General features: G+C 27.1%; 3 protein-coding genes across 3 annotated transcripts in view; 1 reads left to right on the plus strand and 2 right to left on the minus strand.

Annotated features, from left to right (window-relative positions):
* Positions 1–1,479, minus strand: part of Got1 (Glutamate oxaloacetate transaminase 1) — a 29,124-nt gene extending 27,645 nt beyond the window's left edge. Inside the window, exon 1 of the mRNA XM_016064146.4 lies at positions 1,058–1,479. Within this exon, the coding sequence (XP_015919632.1) occupies positions 1,058–1,166 (109 nt within the window). The 5' untranslated portion in view covers positions 1,167–1,479. The remainder of the gene's footprint in view (positions 1–1,057) is intronic.
* Positions 1,454–9,039, plus strand: LOC107448861 (ribokinase). The gene is made up of 8 exons (XM_016064249.3): positions 1,454–1,689; positions 2,984–3,116; positions 3,971–4,034; positions 4,140–4,202; positions 4,312–4,476; positions 5,190–5,281; positions 7,435–7,623; positions 8,670–9,039. The coding sequence occupies exons 1-8, from the start codon at positions 1,643–1,645 to the stop codon at positions 8,844–8,846; spliced, it is 930 nt and encodes a 309-aa protein (XP_015919735.2). The 5' UTR covers positions 1,454–1,642; the 3' UTR covers positions 8,847–9,039.
* A 2,935-nt stretch (positions 9,040–11,974) lies between these two features.
* LOC107448701 (transcription initiation factor TFIID subunit 7) lies at positions 11,975–13,655 on the minus strand. The gene has a single exon (XM_016064028.5). The coding sequence runs from the start codon at positions 13,413–13,415 to the stop codon at positions 12,216–12,218; it is 1,200 nt and encodes a 399-aa protein (XP_015919514.1). The 5' UTR covers positions 13,416–13,655; the 3' UTR covers positions 11,975–12,215.
* Positions 13,656–21,140: the final 7,485 nt, after the last annotated feature.

The following is a 21,140-nucleotide window of genomic DNA, read 5'->3' on the forward strand; positions in this document are numbered from 1 at the left end:
AGAGCTAAATAAAGTATGCTAAAATGGCCATCTCAGTAAGGTAATTATATTAAAAAGAAAGAACAAAAATTTAAAAAAATATTCCTGCAAAACTTATCAGAATCAAATACCTGATTAAATATTTTATAAATTATAGCACATTTGAATACCTAGGTACATTTGTTTTTAATTAAATAAAATCAGCTTTTCGAGAATATCGATCTTTAGCATAAACAGCAAACAGGAGTGACTTTCAATTAGAAGGATCATAAGGTTTCTGGGATTTATTTAGGTCTACTTTAACAGCAAAAGCAACAACCATATATATATTCCTAAACTGAATATAAAATTATGACTGCCATAAAGACTTATGTTATACTAAAAACTTTTATGGTACAAAACACTCATCATTTTAATTTAGAACTAAGTCTTGTTTACATATACAACTAGAAAACATTTTTTAAAAAAAATTGAAGTTTTATATTTTTTGGGATAAAAAGAAGAAAAGAAGTGCGAAAATATGATGGATAATTTTAAAAGTAATTTTCAAATATGACAGCTTGAAGTGGATGAAGATGTAATGCAATTAGCTTAAGAATACTTCAAACTTTAAAGTAAATTTAAAAGTTATTTTAAATTTTTTGAAAATACTTAATATGGTTATCTATTTAATTTTTCAATAATTCAACAACTATGCAAATATTTATATTTGTTTGAATAATAAACTTTAAATAAATTGCTCGTAAAAAATAATATGCTTTATTAATGGTGGGATTCCAAATTATGTGGCTTAAATGTTTCATTTTTTTTTAAATAAAAAACTATTGCAATACTTTTTGATTACTTTTATCATTAGAAATTAATATAAAAAGTACACATTTTAATTTGTTATTTTATTTACAAACCTCTTTTAATATTTTTTTTCCTTTCAAATTTGTTGTTAAACAAATATGTTAATTACTTACTTTAAACCACCTTCACTTAATTTTCAAACACAAAAATCTTCAACAAGAATTCTATTAACTGAGAACTATGAACAAAGCATAAAATAAACCTTAAAATAAATAAATCAGCTTACCGCCGATTCCTAAATCAACTTTATCAGGAAATGTATCTTCTTTAAATGCTTTACTCAATGCAAAAATCTCGACAGGCGGACAGCCTTCAACGCATGAAAATCGAGACATTTTTATTTTTAAAATTTAACAAAATGAAAATTAACGGAAATTAGCGAGGAGTACAGTCACACCGCAATTTATAAAAGAAATTACTATCAATAAAGCGACGACCTTCGTGAGATAGCACACTTATCGTTTCAGCCAGTCAATGTCATTTGTTTTGGAGTTTTGCAGGGCAGCCCAATTTTTAACTTTACAGTAGGTCACTGTGTCGTCATGCCACTTATGTGACGTATATATTTAGTTCCTCCTTTTTTTTCAATATTAGGTTTGATAAAATGGCAACATTTAGCTTTCCATATCGTCTGCTTGTTTACAAACGGGAGAAAGAAATGCCGCCTAGCTATATATTCAATAATCATTTTGAGATAGTGAACTTTAAAAAAAAAAATTATGTAACCTTCAGTCATATCTCCATCCTTAAGCTCTGATTTTGTCCTCACTTCCATTTATTTAGTTGCCCTTAAGTAGTTTTATAAGAAAAGATGGTCGATATTGTTGTTTTAGGTGGATGTATTGTTGATTTAATAAGGTGTTGTTTTAAGAGATTTTTATTATTTTGTCACATTTTATTAAACCTAAAATATATGTATAAACTATTGATATATTTTAGCATAAAAATGTGTGTTAGCGCATTTTTAATTAGATTCTATTTTCTTTAACGATTACTGTCAGTAATTAAAATTTTTATTTTTTTTTTTAAAATAAATGTGCTTTTATTTATTATATATATATATATGTATATATAACCATTTTCAATTGACAAAGCAAATTTGCTGATTACTAAACCTTGTTGATTATTGATATTGAAGTTTGGTTCTATTATTAATTTTTTTTTTTTTCAATTTCGAATATTTTTTATGTGTAAAAAATCACTTTCCAGTTTAAGATACATCACTTTCGAGGGAAGCTAAATAAAGCCTTTCAGTCTTCACAATTGAGTTTAGGAACTGAATTTATCTAGAGTTATCAAACTTATGCAATATTAAATCATAAGTTACAAAATTACAACCATTAATTAATTAGAATAAAATGTCTTAAATCGTTTAACTAAAAAACAAAGAGATCCTATAATGCCATTTCTTTGGAACAATTTTGTGCAACAGAATTTTCCTTTTTGTTGGTTTTATTTTTATAGATAGATATTTAGACTAACTGAAATACATTAAAATATCAAGATTTTATACTCAAGAGAACATCTTATATTTTCTATCAGTCTTTCGAAAAGCTGTTGAAGAAAGCCTTTGTTTAGCCTTTAGTTATAAGTTTGTAAAAGTTTGGTTATTTTTAATTTTTTCTAATGGTCTGTTTCCTTTTGGTTAGTGAGTAAGTTTAATTTAAAAACACTAAATATTTTTATAAAATTTTATGAGATGTAAAAAATTTATTGTTTAACACTTATAATTTCACTTTCATTGCTTATCTTTTACAATTATGAGTATGCAAGATTTTTATATCTAATAATGAAGCTTTTACATTGTTCAATGATGTGGTAGTTTTTCTTCTTCTTTTTTACACTGATAATTTTATATCTATAAATTTTATTTCTTTCGCATGATAACTTTAAAAGTTTATGTTAAACCATTAAGTGTTCATGCTAAATATTTATGCTATTTGACCTAGTTATCTTCCTGAACTATATAGCTTCAATGAGAAATTGGTGCATAAAAACTTCATAAATGCTAGATTTGAGACTTGGCAATTCAAAGCTTTTAAGTTTGAATACGAAATTTTTTTTCCTGATTGATTGCATAATATTTTTGATTTGAAACTGTTTTATATATTTTTATTTATTTTATTTTTTTACATTTATATTTAATTTGTAGCTATGCAAGTAGATTTCCAAGACCTGGGGAGACAATGGCTGGGAAAGGATTTTTGAAAGGATGTGGCGGAAAAGGAGCTAATCAGGCTGTCATGGCAAACAAATTAGGAGCTAAAACTGGTTTGATTGCAAAAGTTGGTAATTATTATTATTTACTTTTCCTTATTTTATTTTAAATTATTTGTTAGTTCTACTAATTACTTAGTAACTTTAGATTTAAGTTTATTTCTTCTCTTGTTTAGAATTATTGGTTTTGTATCAACTAATTGTTGATTTGTACTCATTATTTCTGCTATTAGCTTTCTAATTAGCTCTAGCTAACTAGTTGTTACAATAAACCAGTTAACTATCAGGTATAAAATCACAAATAATATAGTTGAGAGACACAGACAATCATTTCGCTTCTATAATCAACACCATGACTAGTGACAAGATATAAATCAAAGAGTAATAACATGCATGAATACAGAATTGCAGTACACAATTAAATGGACACAATACACAACTAAAAAAGATGTGACACACATAACACAAATAAATCTTAATTTTGTGTATAATATTTGGTTTAATAATACTTATTATTAAACCAAAGTGATCTTCTGTTTTTACATTATCTTTGCTTTTGTACTTTGATATAATAGTTTATTAGATACTATGTGTTCTTTGGATAGTTAGCTAGCAATATTTTTTTTCTTTCTTTTTTTAAAATTATGTATTGCATTATAAAATGGATTAGATATATTATTTCTGATTTTATAAATTGGTGTTCTCCTATATTTAATAGTGCATCACACATCACACATACCCTGTGTTTTTGTTTTAAAAATAAGCTAGCATTGTTTTTTAATTTATTGCACTATAACATTGTTGGTATTTTTTATTTATAAAAGTTACACTTTAAATTTGTAAAAGAAAGTTAAAGGTTATTAATAGAATACTGTATTTTATAAATTAAAATACCTGCTATTTACTGTTTTTGCTTATTTAGCTCGGAGATGATAGTTTTGGAAAAGAATATTTTGAATGTCTAAAAGAAACTGGAATTCATCCTGGTAATAATTAATTATTTTTAAATCATTTTCCGGCGTTAATGCATTTAAGTATTTTTATAAAAGCGTATATTTTAACAAAATTTTCAAAATGTCTTTTCTTTTTAGAATTTGTTACTTTTTCAAAGAATTCTCAAACTAGTACAGCAGCAATAACAGTAACTGATGAAGGTAAATGTGTTTGTTTGTAATTGACAGGATTGTATAAAGAATGTGAATCCTTTTTCTGGTTGAAACTCTTTTTTTAGAAAATATTTAACAAATAATTATTTCTTTTCAGGCCTGAATAATATTGTCTATGTTCCTGGAGCTATTTGGGATCTAACCCCAAATGATGTTCTTAATGCTGAAGAAATAATTAAGAACTCAAAAGTTCTTCTCTGCACTTATGAATGCCCACTGGATTCATTATTTACTGCTCTAAATATTGCAAGAAAATACAATGGTGTGTTTGTAAGCATATTTAATTTTTTTTCTCTGAATACATCCATCATGATCACTTTAATTGAATTGACTTTAATAATTTTTAAAGATGATTTTGTATTTTTGCATGACTTTCTAGTTCTCTACAGGATAGTAAATTACAAAAAAAGCAGGGGAGTAATCCCCACTGCAGAGGATCAAAATTGCGATGGCATGTCTTCGGATCATCCTCAGGGATGTTTCCCAGACCATCGCCGATAGCCCATTGTGCAGCTCTAGTGTGACGTAAATAAAGTATCTACCTATAAGAAAAAAATCTGAATATTTCATTTTAGACAATAGTGTGTTTTTAAATTCTGTGTAGATTGAATTATAAGGCATGTAGATTGAGTAATAAGGCATGAAATTTTCAAGTTGATGCAAGAATCATGTTGACTTTTCTTCAATGTCAAGTTTACATTGAAAGAAATAGATATTATAATTACATTATTATAATTCGTAATTATTTTAATACTAAATGACCTAAAAAAAATTGTTAAACGAAGAATATTATGAAATAAAATAAGAATTAACATTTACTTATTCTATGTTTAAATTTTTACACATAAATAAAAATGACATGTGTGACAAGATTTAGTTGATTGATTTTCTTTTAAAACCTTTATTTTTGTGTGTGTGTGTAAATAAAAAAAAATATGTGCATTGTTACAAACAATTAAAAATAATTTTTTTTAGTGAAAACTGTTGTTAATGCTGCCCCAGCAAATGATCAGACTTATGAAAAGTTATATCCTTTGAGTGATATTATTTGTGTAAATGAGGTGGAGGTAATGTATATATTTTTTATATTGCTCTGCAATTGAGCTCAAATGTCTTTTGAGAAAAATAATTTTAAAAATAATATATAGAATATTTAGAAATAATATACATAAAATAATCTTCAGTAATTATTTTATGTATATATTTTGTAGTGAGATAGAAACAGATTTTATATATTATCAACTTAATTGTCATTAAAAAAAATATACTAATTGCAAGATCATTTTTTTTCCATTAAAATTTTTAAAATAGTTGTAAAATTTAAAGTTTATTATTATCATTGTTAAATAAAATTAAAGCTAATGTCAAATAACGTAAAATATATTATTCATTAAATTTTTGTTGAAAATTATTCTCATAAAAAAAAGGATGTAAATAAATTTCTAATACTATATTTCGAGTACTAGTTATGCAAACATTATTTATATTCCTAGGCACTAATCTTGCATTATACAAAGGGATTTCCTCGTGAATTTACAATTTAGCACTATGCTAAGCACTTAGATATTTTTAATATTTTATTTATATGCTATATCTAACAAACCAAGTTTGTATGAAACCTTTCTTTCCAATAGCTTTGTTAAAAATATTTTAAAATCTCTATTTCTATTTAAAATATTTGTACTTATATCTCTACACATTTATAATTTTTACTATTAAATAGTTATTTTAAGTACGGCCTACATGTGGAATTAATTCTATTATATTTTCAACAGAGTATGAGGCTCTTCTTAATCAGCCATAATTATTTTAACAGTTTTATCATGTCAATTAAAACTGTATTTTACTATATTCTAGAAACATTGGAAATAGAAAATCTGTCAGTGCTTAAAATGTACAATTTTAAATGTTTTATAATTCAATTTGAAGTTTGATATTTATCAATTAAGTTTTGAGTAAAATTAATTATATTAGTCTAAAGTTTTATTAAAATTAAGTAGTTTGTTTTTATAATATTTTGTTATATATATATATATAAAACAAGTAAATTAATAATATATATATATATATATATATATATATATATTATTATTATTATTATTAATTTACTTGTTATGGGATAAACAAATATTTTCCAAATACATAATCCTTTCGCTACAAAGTCTTATTTATATTTTAACAGATTAGTTTATTAGTTTTGCTTTACTGAACAGTCTGTTTTATTAGTAATAACTTTATTTTGTGTGATTTTATGAGGATTGAATAATTTAGTATTTATTGAATGTTAAAGGTATGATTATAAAATATAACAGTTTTATGTCAATTTAAACTGTATTGTGAATTCTGCAAATTGGAAATAGAACAGGTTCTGAAATACAATATATGCATTATAAATATTTAGTAAAACATTTTGCTAACTTTCTTTTTTAGTTTAGAATGTTACATTATTTCATGATTTAAATATCATTCTGACATTATATAAATATTCTTACTTACTGTTACCATTAATTACTTGTTTTTACAATATTTGATTTTACAATTTAATGTACTTGTTATGGCAAAAACAAAAATATTTTCTTAATTCATAATACTTTCTTTACAAAATCTTATTTTTATCTATATTTTAACACATTAATTTTGCCGAACAGAATTGTCAATTTTATTCGTAATAATTTTATTTTGTCTACTATTTTATACTAAAATGCATATAACATTTCTTTTATCCTTTTGAAGATTGAATAACTTAGTATTTGCAAAATATTCATAAGACATATTAAATTTATTATATTAATTGAGACTGTATTTCTATTTTCAATTCTGGACATTGGAAATAGAAAATCTGTAATTGATTAAATTTACAGTTTTAAATGTTTTTGTTACAATTTTAAATGTTTTGTGTATGTTTTATTATTCTTTTTAAGGTTTGATATTTATCCAAATATTTTGATATATATATATATATATATATATATATATATATATATATATATATATATATATATATATATATATATATATATATATATATTAGTCTAAAATTATTTTATTAAATTCAACAAGTAGTTTACTCTTATGTTTTGTTGCAGGTTTTTAAATACATTATAAATATATAGTTAAAAATTTGCTAACTTTCTTTTTTTAGATTACAATGTTGCCTTATTTCATGATTTGTTATTTTTACATTGCATAAACCAAGTAATTGAATAAAACTTTAAATTAGGCTGAGGAAGCAACTGGCTTGCCATTAAAAAAAATTGAAGATGCTGGTGATGTAATTACAGCTTTACTAAAAAAGAACTGTTCCACTGTAATACTAACCCTTGGATCACAAGGAGCTCTATACCAAAGTCAAAATGAAAAAACTTATACTCACGTGTCTGCAAGAAAAGTTCAAGCTATTGATAGCACTGTTAGTATTTTCTTTGCACAAAATCTTGTATAAAATTATATTTTATTTGAGATTAATTGACTATTATTTTAACATGTAAAAAAATAAAAATGAGGATTTTTCGTATTTAAAAATATCTAAAAATTTCAACACAAAAAATGAATTTAAATTCAAAAATATATATTTCTATGACACAAAGTTTTTGGTGGAAAAAGAATTTGAATGTATTGTTATTTTGTATTTCTGCTTCTTTAAATCAGTCATTCATTTCAAATTAATAAAAACTAAAAGCTTACTAAAATTAATAAAAACTAGCATATTTACTAAAAAAAAAGTTCAATTAAAATTAAACTATTTTTGTTTCTGTCATACAAAATAAAAATTAGAGAAATTAACATTTCTTACCAATATCTTTCCCAATTTGTTAAAAATATTTTTACATTTTTAGTGCATAGCAACAACTGATCACATTTAATTACAGATTAGCTTACCAGCTGGAAAGTTTTGAATACTAACAATTCAGTAATTCATTAAAAATGTTAAAATTGGGGAAACATAAACAGTAGTCGTTCTCTTTCATAGAAAAAATATTTTTTTTAAGAATATAATAACTACAATTGAACTTTATATTTGTTACAATTCTTTTCTTTTATTTACGAAAAAAAAATCTGAAAGTTGGTGAATATTTTTCTGATACTACCAGGTTAGACTGAGCAATTTTGACGAAAACTAAATTAACATAGTTTTACCTTTATCTACAGCCTAAACAAACTGAAATCACTGTTTAGTTTTCTAGAAAATTAACTATAAAAGATTAAAAAATTACATAATAAATAATTCGAAAAATTAATCCTAATGCTAACTTGTTTAAAATATGTATAAATTAGTCTCTTTATAAATAAATATATGTTATCAAACTATTATTTAGTTGTATTGTGAAATTGTTTGAAGTAGAGGTGCAATTAACCAATCACCAATAATAATACTGTTCTTAATAAACTGATTTTTCACTGTTTTAATTTATTGAAATGCTATTATGTACTAAGTTAAAATTCAAAAAATTTCAGGGTGCTGGTGATGCATTTATGGGAACTCTTGTCTACTTCCTTGCCTACCATAATGATAAAAGTTTACATGAAATTATTAAGAAAGCCTGTGAGATAGCAACTCTCAGTGTGTTGAAAAATGGAACTCAATCAAGTTTCCCAGAAAAAGAAGACTTGCCTTCAGAATTTTTTGACTGATATTATAAAACATGTTAGAATTTTACTGAACTAAATTAAAAAATGGTATTACAATATATATTATTTCTAAATCTTTGATTGCATATTTAGGCAGAATGAACGTTTAAACTATTTTTTAATTTCTTTTTATTCGGACATTGTGTATAAAAATGCAATAATATATATTTTTAATAAAATATGTTTTAAAATAGAAGACCTGTTTGATTTTTGTGACTTAAAACCCAATTCATTAGATTTTAAACCAAGTAATGCAATGAACTTTTTAGCTCTGAAATGTAAAATTTAGTATAAAACATGAATACTTAAATTAAGACATTATAAAAAATTCTTTAACAATACTAATAATGAATTACTGGCTATATCAGAGTTTGTTTTTAAACATATTTTTCTTTTTTAAATTTTTATCTGGTTAACAACATGAACATGGGCTTAATGAAATAAAATGAATGATCTGTAATACTTATGTTGTGATCCTAATCAAATAATTTATAATTAACTGATTATCAGCCTAACACCTATAATGAGAATTGTAAAGTACCTTCGGTTTTAAAATTTATAAGTAAAGCAAATTTAGACTCATTCATGAGTGCTGATTTGTAACAATTATATTACAGAATCAAGAAATTCACATGCATCTATAAATATACAGAAGAAAAAAAAATTATTCTCAGTTATTATTTTTTAATACAATAAATTAATTAATTAAATAAATAGTTTAAAAAAATTCAATGGGACCTAATTAGATTAATAATACAAAAGCAAGATTCGTGAAAATTAATTAAAACAGTTAACTTAAAACTAAAATTTCTATACCCAATGATATTTTTATGTATACAATATCCTTTAAACAGTAACAATTCTTTACTTCCTAAATATCTAATACAAAATTTATTTTTTACTTGTTTGCAATGCTTTTACTGCCCTAAATAATAATAATAAAAAATTTAAAAAGTAAAAATAAGTTTATTTTTTTATTACTGAAATGAAGATAATTTGGAATCCAGATTTTAATAAAATTAACGATTTAAACATAAAATTACGTTATTTCTTTTATATTTATGTTTCAAACACATACTAAAAAATAAGGCATGAAGTCAAATCTTTAATACAAAAATAAAAATTTCTATCAGTAATGCCTTAAATTTTTCTGCAGAAAAATATCTGGTAATTTAATCCCTTGTGAAAAATAATGTTCCATATTGTAGGTATGCTTCCGTGGCTTTAAATTATCATTTTTGTAGCCTTGTAAAAAAGATTCTATAACTGCAAATTCAAAAGAAAAGGAAATTAAGTAGAATATCAGGACAAACTCACCTTTTTTGGAAGTCTTCAAGAATGAAACTATCCTACATCTTAAATCTATTAGTGGTATTTGAACCTGGGTTAAAATAATATCCCTCAATCTATACAATTCCTCTGTCTGTCCAGTCTTTTATTCTAAATATCTTAAGATACATTAAAAGAAATACATTAAATTATGGAGAAAAAAATGCATTACTTATCCACATTCCGTCTACCTGTTTCAACACAGAGTCTTCTATTATAATGACCAACATATTAGTATGTAACATGTGCTATTCCATAGATGCAATGTTATTTTAGCACCCACACTAAAACATTCATTCAAATAAAATGACCTTTATTTTGTTTAATTATTTTATCCCCATTAAAATTATTTTGTGAGTAAGTTTTAAATATTTTTAAGTTTAAAAAAAAAACATATTTTTAACTTGTTAAATCAAAGTGTTCATTGTCAAAATGACAATAAGTCATTTGATTTAACAAGCTTTAATATCATTCAAAATTGTTTAAATTGTTATTCAATGTCAAATTAATTACTCAATTCCATTTTAAAAAAACATTTATAAAAATAATGCTATTAATACTCTGAAACATTTAGAGTGTAACGCAAAGATTTATGATAAGGGGCAGACACTAATTAGAAAGTCATAGTTAAAAATTCTTACCTGACCAATAATTGAGAAAAGGTCTATGACTTTTTTTATTGGCAAAGAAAGAGTACAATACATGTGATTTGCTGGGAAAAAAAGTTTCTATGATGAGCAGCCTTTTAACTTTGAGTATTACCAGTTGTGTAAGGGTATATATACTATAATAGTTTCCGCTATTTAAGAATTTAGGGCTCAATAATAAACAAATTTATTTTTTACATCCCATAATAAAAAGAAAATTTTATTCCTAGCCACATTTTAAATATCTTTACATCCTAATCCTTATCTAAATATCTTTCCTTGTTTTATTATCTTTATATTCTAAATATCTTTTCTACAATTATATATGGCATATTAACATTAATGATAATTTTTTATTATTATCCAATTTTTAGAGAAATGTCAGCATGTGTAGTAGTTATTTTCTCCTTTACACTCTTAAATTCTGACCTCCATTTCGCATATCATGCTACTCTTTATTTATAAAAAAATAAATTTGGCTATGGTTACTTAAATTGTGTAACATTTTGTTGATAAATAAAAACTAAAAATAATGCCTAAGTTATTTACACTTTAGTTATTACAGAATCCTTTAATCTGAGTATAATCTCATAGTTAACATTCAATGGTGAAATAAGAACATGCTTTCAACTTATAGGAAGAAACAAACTAAGATAGGAACAGAATTCAGAGCATTTTTTTAAATAAAAAAAATATATATTTACATTGAATTTAAATCTATTTAAATTGAACTGAATTCCCCACATTCTTCTTTTCTAGAAAAATTAATTAGTTATAGTAGTAAAACGAAATTGCCTAAATAAAGCATCAAAAATTGCAAAACAATTTTAGATTATTTCGAATGTATCATGATAAAGCAATAGTATATTCTTTTTTCTTTCTTTTTTATCAAGGTTTATAGTCATAAACCTTATAACTTGTTTCCTCAAATTTAAAAAAAAATTTCACTAGCTTTTAGATTTTTTAAAAACGTATGATAATTCAAACACTTTCGAATAGGAAAAATATCTCTCTCACTTTAACACTGTGAAATAAAACTTTTAAGAGAATATTTGCATAATTACTATGCTAAACCAAACATTAATAGTTAAAAGATCAAATTATTACACATTAATAAAAAGTTTTAGTAATTTTTAAAAATAAAAACTTACAATAGCAGCATTTTTGTTTAATTTTAATGACAACTGGAAAAAAAATCTAATTACATAACTTGTCATTTCCATATAAATCAGAACATAATTTATTTTTAGGCACTTCTTGAGTCAAAAATTTTAATATGCAGTGAAAATATGTTTATATTAGAATATATAATATCAGCTCATAAGCAGTTAAGTAAGGTTTCCACTATAAGCAATAGGATAATATATAAGTAATCAATGCTTTCATAATTTAATCACTAGTCAGTATAATTCTGTTCTTGCAACATAATAAGTATATTATCATATTCCGCTTGCTTTTCATCTTCGTCTTGCTGAAGACGATCAATACTTGATTGAAATCTTTGTTTCAAAGCTTGATTTTCAATACTCATAATTTCAAGCTCTTGCTCCCTTCTTTTAGCATGCAAATTAGCAATAATGCGTTCAAGCTCATGAAGTTTTTCCGTTAGAATCATGCGTTCTTCTTCAGTTTTCTGCTCTTTCAACAGTTGTCCCAAGTTTTCCCCAGCTGTAGCTGATTCTAGTTGCGATACAGCTATACTACTGTCATTTTCATGTCCATAATCAGGTTCTTGATATCGTTCTAAGACCGATGGGCTTATTCGCATACTCTTTGAAAGATCCACCATGTCCATCTCATTCCTACTTTCTTCATCATCTTTATCATTTTCTTCTATTATGCTTTCAAGTGTTCTTACAGCTCCTTCATCGACAACATTAACATCATCTTCATCATTACTTTCATCAGAGCTGCTGAGCACCTCACCGAATAAATCATACTCAGCTACATCAGCTGCCTGAGAATTACTAAGCTCTCTTTCCTCCAATGACAGAACACTATCACCTCCGAATGATTCATTATTTTTATTTTCAGCTTTCTCATCTTCAGCGTTTACTACTTCGTACCTGACACTAATAGCTTCAGTATCAGTACGTAGAAGACGTTTTACTTCTTTTTCTACGTCAGGTAGATCGACGTATTTCTTTTTTAAAGTTTTTCGAAATCTGCGTTTACGAACGTTTTTTAAAGGGGGCGTGAGACCGTGCGGAAGCATGTATCTTTTGTCTTTGGCATCTTTGTCTTTTTTCTTAGGCGATACTTCTTCGTCACTTTTAGGAGCATCTTCTTCTTGCGCGATCATTATTTGACAAATATCAGCTGTCTTATAAAATATCTTCTTATCTAAAGTTTTACATGATTCTATAATGGCTGGCAAGTCGTATAGTTTAGCAGGCATTTTATATTTATCAAAACGAACTGTTGCGTGTCTCATATCTGCTTCTAGTTGAATGGCTAGTCTATCTTCTAAATTTGAAACACCTGATTTTACAGCAGCTTTTAAAGCTGCTGCTGGTGTGGGAGGTAGTCGTAAAATAAATTGATTTTCTAATTCAGCAGGTGGCTCAGCACTAGTTTTCCTGATATCATCATTCATTTTTTATGGTTATGATGAGATATGACTAATGAACAAATTATTATTTGAAGTATAAAAAAAAGAGTTCTATTATGATACAGATATTATCACTTAAACTTATATATTTCTGAGGTAGATCACATAAACAATTTAGAGATAGCAAACGATAATTTCACTGATTTCTCATGCAATAACCAACAAAATAAAACAAAACAATAAACAACAGTTTCATTTGCTTTAATTTTTTTTTAGCTTGCAGCTTTCATTGAGTAACGTATAAAGCAGATTTCGATGATGGGCAGACATTAAAATTCGCTATCGCAACACTGGAATACGCCATCTAGGGAGAAAACCGGTTCCATGTCTCAGATCTTGAGTCTCCCTCTTTCCTGCCCCACCTTTGTTGTGGGAATGTATTACGATATTTTCCCGTTCCATGTTAATTTGCGCATTTAGGTTATCAAAAATATATGTTGAAATTTCCGTAACTATTGGAAATGACTTCATAAGTAGAGAACTTTTTATCTCTGTTCACTCACAAAAGCAATCAAGGATTTAATTAATTTCAAACCATCTTCGGAAGGAAGACCTTTCTTCTGTGTGCTTATTTTTCAGCTTCTTCAATTTCTTTAGGGAACCCCGAGCTTCGAGTCCAGCTTATAAAAGCTCTTCTTTGTTCTTCTCTAAAATTTTAAGACCGACCATAATTTTTCTGTAACTTTTTTGCAGCACCGTTACTGCGTCTAAATGGGTGGATCATGTAGTATCCGATGGATGCTTTACGACTAGTCCTGATTCTAAGCATTATGTTAAGGATTTACACCGATGCATAGAACAAAAGGAAAAATGAACTAAGTTTCTGAAAAAATTGGAAATAAGAATCTGAGACGCATCCTGTGGCATGTGCACAAGTTTAAGTTTTAGCTATGTGCTAGACATGGTAAAACAAAATTGCGGCGGAACATTTCTATTTTAACCTTGCTTGTAAACCTGAGTACTTTCACGCCATATTTGGTGTGTTAACTAATGTTTGTCCACGACAATCACTTATACTTATGCCTTGGTCATTAGGAAAAGATACAATAATATCAAACAAGTACTCAGATTTATGCCTTTCAATTGGAAAAAAAATCCTTTCACATAGCGGACAGAAAATGTCAGCTAATCTACGTGGGAAATGTCTGATGTTGAATCAATACTTACTGAAAAATATTTTGTTTTCTTTAGTTCTGCAATTATTTTGTTTTATACTTTATATCCCACAATCGATTTAGCTCCGATTAATTACATATCTAGGCTGATAAATTGGATGTGTGTCTATTGCCCTTATAACGTAATTCTGTAAGCCCATCAAGAGAAGGATCAAGTTTACTCAATAATTCCAAAGTTCTTAAATAATTCCATTATGCTACGATCCAATTGTCTAACACGGAATGCAAGATTTCGTGATGATAAAAACTTTATTATTTTTAAAATTCTTCTGAATACTTTTTTTCAATAATTGATTTGGTTGTTCATCTGATTAGTTAAAACTATCTATTAGGCATTTTATTGTCAAACATATTTTCATGTTCTAAAATACAAATATTAGAATGTTACCAACTGTTTAAGCAACTTTCAGAACTAAATGCATGGCTAATAGTTACGAAAAGGCGGCATCAGAAACATTACAAAACTTTAAGAATGGCAAACTTTTGAACCTTGAAGCATACACAGGTGGAAGAGTACTATGTTTTACAATTTTCAAAAAGATTCCTAATTTCGTAATTGATAATTGTTATATTTTTTAATAATTTATAACAAATGTATTAAAATTTATACTAAAAACACTTTCAAGCTTTTGCCTGATATAATAAATAGGTTTTGCCGAACCAAAAGCTAAATGAATAAATAAAAATTTAAAAAAAAAAACATTATAAAGTAGACACCAATTTCAAAACACAAATATTCTAATTAAAATTACTTACTCTCTAAAAGAAAACTTAATTTAGTAGTTAAACTTTTGAATCAATCGATAATATTTTATTCCATTTCAGATCATCATTTCAACAATAATAAATAAATAAGCGTAATAAATTTATTCTCACAATCATAATTTGTTAGGGGAAATCGAAATAAAATTGATATAGGTGATCAGACTCACCAGAGCACATGACCAAACTCAGTGTTAATGCTGTTCTAATTCGGAATATAGAACACGAACCAACATAAAACAGGAAGGAGATCTTGATTTTCAAACCAAACCAATTAAAAGTTTCTAAGCTTGGAAACTATATGGATCTGAAAGTTTCCTTGAACATAACGTTAATGCAAATATCTTTGAAATTTTAAAAAATATTTTTAACTATCTAAATTGTTAAATATATTATAAAAAAGGGAAAATATCGTAAAGCATTTCCATACATCTGAACAGAAAAGGAGAGCAAAGGCATAGACATGGAACCAGTTTTCTCTCCTGATGTCGTAGTTGAGTGTTGCAATCACAACTAAGCAACAAATTTTGGGGGAAGGAGTATAACTGTTTCTTTTTCAATGTCAATCATTTATCTCAATCATGGTAGCAATAGCCAATGTTGCTCAAGAGATAGAGCGCCCACGTCTTAATGAGGTTACCCAGGTTCGCATCCCGGCATTAGCTGATTGATACGAATTCTGCTCCAGGTTCGCAAGGACTACAGTGGTTACATAAAATATCCTTATTATTTAACGGATCTTCGGATATAATCCACTTGCCCCCGACCTAACCGTGGAAGATTTTCGAGATTTTTCCCTCCATGTATGGCAAATGTGGCTTAGTTCCGTTCAAAAAAGTCCTCCACAAAAACTAACTTGTCCCAACGCCTGATTCAAGAGTTTTCTTGTCTTCTGGCTCGAGTTCAAAATTCAAATTTGCTGGGCCATGGAGCCTAACTTTGATAGTCGTAAGCTTAGAAGTGGGTCAGCTGTTTAACATCGGCTATTAAATAAAAATTAAATTTTGGTAACAAATACATAATATACAAGAGAAATCACTCACGCGAAAATTGTTCCGAAATGGGATGCGTCATAACTGCAATCCGGTCGTGCGTTGGTAGTAGGAGCAAGCTTAATTTTCGCATAATTTTCTTATTCTAGACAATCACAGAATCGCACTGGTGTGTGCCTGTCTGTCTGTGTGCTTATATACCGAATTGCAGATGTACAGTAAACTCTAAAAATATGAGATTAAAAATGAATCTATGGAAGTAAAATTATAAACGAATTACGAAACCCGATTCTTGATTTTTATAATTATATATTTTAAATTCAGCGACGTTTAAAAAATGAAATTTCCTCATTGACTCCAAGGCCTTAAAATAAGCTATGAATGATTCAGTTCTTTCAAATATTTTAACGGTAGTTTATAGCTCGAAACAAAAAAAGCTGTTTTTGCACTTCCTGTTATATTTTATTTGTCATACCAGGTGATCTGAATGATCAACGTGATCGTGTTAGCATTAGCAAACTACACCATCAAATTATTATTTCTATGTTTATCTGAAACCATGAGTTTATTTTGTTTATAGTTATGCTCTTAAATCATGTTTTTTACAAAACTAAACAATTTAAAATTGACGGTAAATAAAAACAAAAGTTTTATACTGAAAGGCAAAATATTGGAAAAATGGAACGAATTCGCCGAGGAATAAGCATTGTAAAAACACCAAAATTATTATTGACGCCTTAAAAATAAATTTTGGCAAATTGCTAATTAAAGTACAATAATAAATAATGCACTAAAAGGCAAAATTAAAGGAGAAATGTTAGTTCGTTTAAAGTAGCGTAAAAAATCAGCAAACTATTATTGATGTCAAAAATGCTTAATTAATTTTGATAATAAATACTAAATGACATAAAAATATGTTATGAGCTAAAAGGAAAAATTAATGGAGAAAATGTACTTATTCGCTACAGGGTACCGTAAAAAGCTGGGGTATCGCCGACATTGCTATTATTCACACCAATGATGCTTAATTTTGGTAATGGAATAATCTAAAATACATACTACGTATTTTAGAGAAAATTTGATGCCGATTACAGCTGCAACAATACTTTACATTTTTATGATGGATTTACTCTATAGATAGATATGCATAGGAGAGAGTAGCTTGACTGTGGCAAATTTTAAATATCATGAATCGCCTCGAGCAACAGCCTTATGCCAGATGAAGCTAAATACAGTTAGCCTTTATTTTGATGGAATAAACTACTAAAAATTTGTTTTGATTAATCGATTAATGTAAAGCAACAGAGAAAGTAAACAAATAATAATAAATAAAAAATATATGAATAATTTTAATTTTATCATTTGTGTCGGTATTTGTATGAAAATTTTGTGCACGATTTCGTAGTGTTTTGTACAGATTTATTGATGTGTTCTTTTTTTCACCCTGTGCGAAGAACCGGCTTTCAGCTAGTATATATAATAAAATAAAGAATTTGTGTGTATGTGTGTCTGATTGTGGGTAAATGGTAGATTCTAAGAATACAAAATTCAACATAAAGCTAGATGAGTACAATTGTAAACACATGATGAAGCCCGATTTTCGCATTTAGATTAGATTTTTAAATTCGGAGACATTTAAGAAATGGAATTTTTTCACTGGCTTAGAGGAAGCCATTGTTTCGAAATAAGTCACAGACGATTAAGTATTGTCCAATCTTTTAAAGATTACATCAATGATGTTTTCCAGCTTCTAGCTCTAATAAAAAAAAATTGTTTATTGCACGTTCCGTATTACTTAAATATTTTTTTATTCGTTATGCCAGAATATATGTATGATCGACGTGATTGGGATTGCATAAGAGGGCTGCGTCACCACTCACCAGATTAATATCTTTAAGGTTTTTTGAAACCACGTGCTTATGTTGTTAATAGTTAAGCTTATTAAACGTGTTACTATAAAACTAAACTATTTAAAATCAACTGTAATGTAAATTTAAAAAAGAGATTTGAACTGAAAAACAAAATTAAGGGAGAAATGGCATGAATTTTCTTAAAAAAGCGTAAAAAATTGCCTTACTATTATTGATGCTTAATTTTGGTAATAGATACTACTGACATCATTCTAATAGAGGCAGTTCTAATATACCCTTATAATATTTTGAAGTTATAATGATTTGAAAGAAAGAAAAGCTATATGGTATAGTGAAAAAATATGCACTCGCGTTTTGAAAATGAAAGTGTAATGACGTCATGTTGGAGCTTCGGCTTCCAGTATATTGACTGCACACATTTAAATTTCTGTAGTTTTTACCTAAATAAAATGAGAAGAAAATATAAACTGAAATGTATTCGTATATATATATATATATATATATATATATATATATATATATATATATATATATATATATATATATATATATATATATATATATATATATATATATATATATATATATATATATATATATATATATATATATATATATATATATATATATATATATATATATATATATATATATATATATATATATATATGTAATATAGAAATTCTCAGGCGAGTCTTTCTATACTAACCGATAAGCTTACAAAAACTTCCCACCGTCAGAGTGGCGATATCCTTTTAACGAATCAAAATCTCTAAAGTTTATCAATTGAATGACGTTTCATTGAATAAGAAGATGCTTGCAACGCCCTCTCCTTTTCAGGACCTCTCTTTAAAAGCTCGGGAGAGGCAAAAATGCGTGTTTTTTCCATATTTTCCATGGCTAGAGAAATCTAGGCCAAATCCAAACAATCCCTGAAATGGGGAAACCATAATTGTAAAGATTTCATGAACACTGATTTCCATACTCCATATAAGTAATAAAATGCCTTTTTAAATGTATTCGCCTAATTCTCTTCAAATCTCTAGCCTTTAAAGCAGTGTTTCTTAACCTTTTTGATACAATGGACCCCTTTTAAATTTTTTAAAGAAGTCACGGACCACCCCCCTGAGAAAAAAAATTGCAAAAAGCATCAATTTTTAGTATTTAATTTATTTTGGCATATAATTTTATGATTTCAATAGTATACAAAATATTTAAAATTAAAGTTTTTAGTCTGAAGGTTGTTGCTTCTTTTCCTTACTAAATTGAATAGAGGGATGGTTTTCGACAAAGCAACGGGCATAGCATGTTCAACATTCAATCGATAACGATGTTTTGTTTTTATTGTCACAACTGTGGAAATTCCGACTTCGTTAAGATACACTGTAGCTAACGGAATTATAGCTGAAATAGCTCGCTTTACTAGCAATGGGTAGGCTTCTTTCACAGAAGACCAGAACTCTCCGAGTGTTTTTGAATCGAAATCCATTTTTAGCAAGGACTTTGTTCTAAGATCAATAAGCTCATCTTTGGTAAGGTTCTTATCATCGATACAGTCAATATCACAAAGAAGAGGATGACGAATCCACAACTCATCTTTTATATTTATCTCATCCAAATTAAAATATTTTTTCAATGAAACTTGAAGTACTTCCGGGTGCTCACAGATTTTATTTTTTAAGTTATTCAGTAACAAATTATCTTGCCAAGATCCATTTTGAGAAAGCACTTCGTCCAACATTTAAAAGTTTGCATATATCTCATTTTGAATTCTATTTTTTTCAAAGTGGCATCTTCAATTAGAATGCTTGTAATTTCTCAGTTGCATCCATAATGGTGATGTCGGGTCATTGAATTAAAAGACTTATATTGTTCATGTGGTTAAAATTATCTGCCAGGTAAGCCAATTTATAGGTAAAATCTTTTTTGTTTAAATATTCGAAGAATGAGTTATCTTTTTCTTCTAGAACAAGTGATAATTCGATCTTCAACATGAAAAATTGTTTCAAAACCTGCCCTCGTGACAGACAGCGCAATTCCGTGTGGCACAAAAGTACCTCATGTTCTGCGTCCATCTCTTGAGACACCGTTTTAAAGAGACGATGATTAAGAGCTCTAGTTCTAATAAAATTTACAGTTTTAATAACTTTTGATAATGCTTCTTTTAAGCTGTTTGGAAAAGTTTTTGTAGCTAGCGCATGTTTATGTAAAAACCAATGAGTAACAAGAACATTAGGAGACTTTTTTTTACCAACAGGGCAAAACAAGATTTATTGCCAAGCATCACATGTGCTCCATCTGTACGAAATGAATGAAGTTTTTCTTTCCAGCCGAAGTCTTGTTTGGTAAAGAAAACATTTAACATTGCTAAAACATCAACTGCCTTTGTAGTTTGCAAAAGAGACTCACAAAATAAGAATTCTTTTTTGATAGTATCAAGAGACATGTAACGAACAAAAACAAGAAGTTGACTATAATTCGAGATATCTGTAGTTTCATCCAGTTGCATACTAAAGGGAAATGTCAATACTTTCAATTCATCGATGATCTTTTACAAGATATTGCAAGAAATTTCAACTATTCTTGAATGTGTCACATCATTTGAAAATGGAATTGCCTCAAGTTTTTTTTTTATCTGTTCCAATCTACAAACTAATTCAACCATCTCCAGCGCACATGGCTTAATTAACGTCTCTCCAATAGTATGCGATTTCTTGCTTTTAGCAATATGATAAGCAAATTTGAGAGATGCCTCAACCAGAGGCTATTGTGGAATACCAAATCCAAGTTTGTCTAACGTTCCAGATTTCAAAAACTGAGCTTTCTTCTTAGTAAAAAATTCTAGATCTAGTAACCTGAGTGGTGAGTAAATCTAGTAACAAGGTGTCAAATGTACGTAGCTTGAGAGGG

The sequence above is a fragment of the Parasteatoda tepidariorum genome, chromosome 3, assembly GCF_982258835.1.
Source record: "Parasteatoda tepidariorum strain Cologne lab strain chromosome 3, Ptep-v5.0, whole genome shotgun sequence".
Taxonomy (NCBI): Eukaryota; Metazoa; Arthropoda; class Arachnida; order Araneae; family Theridiidae; genus Parasteatoda; species Parasteatoda tepidariorum.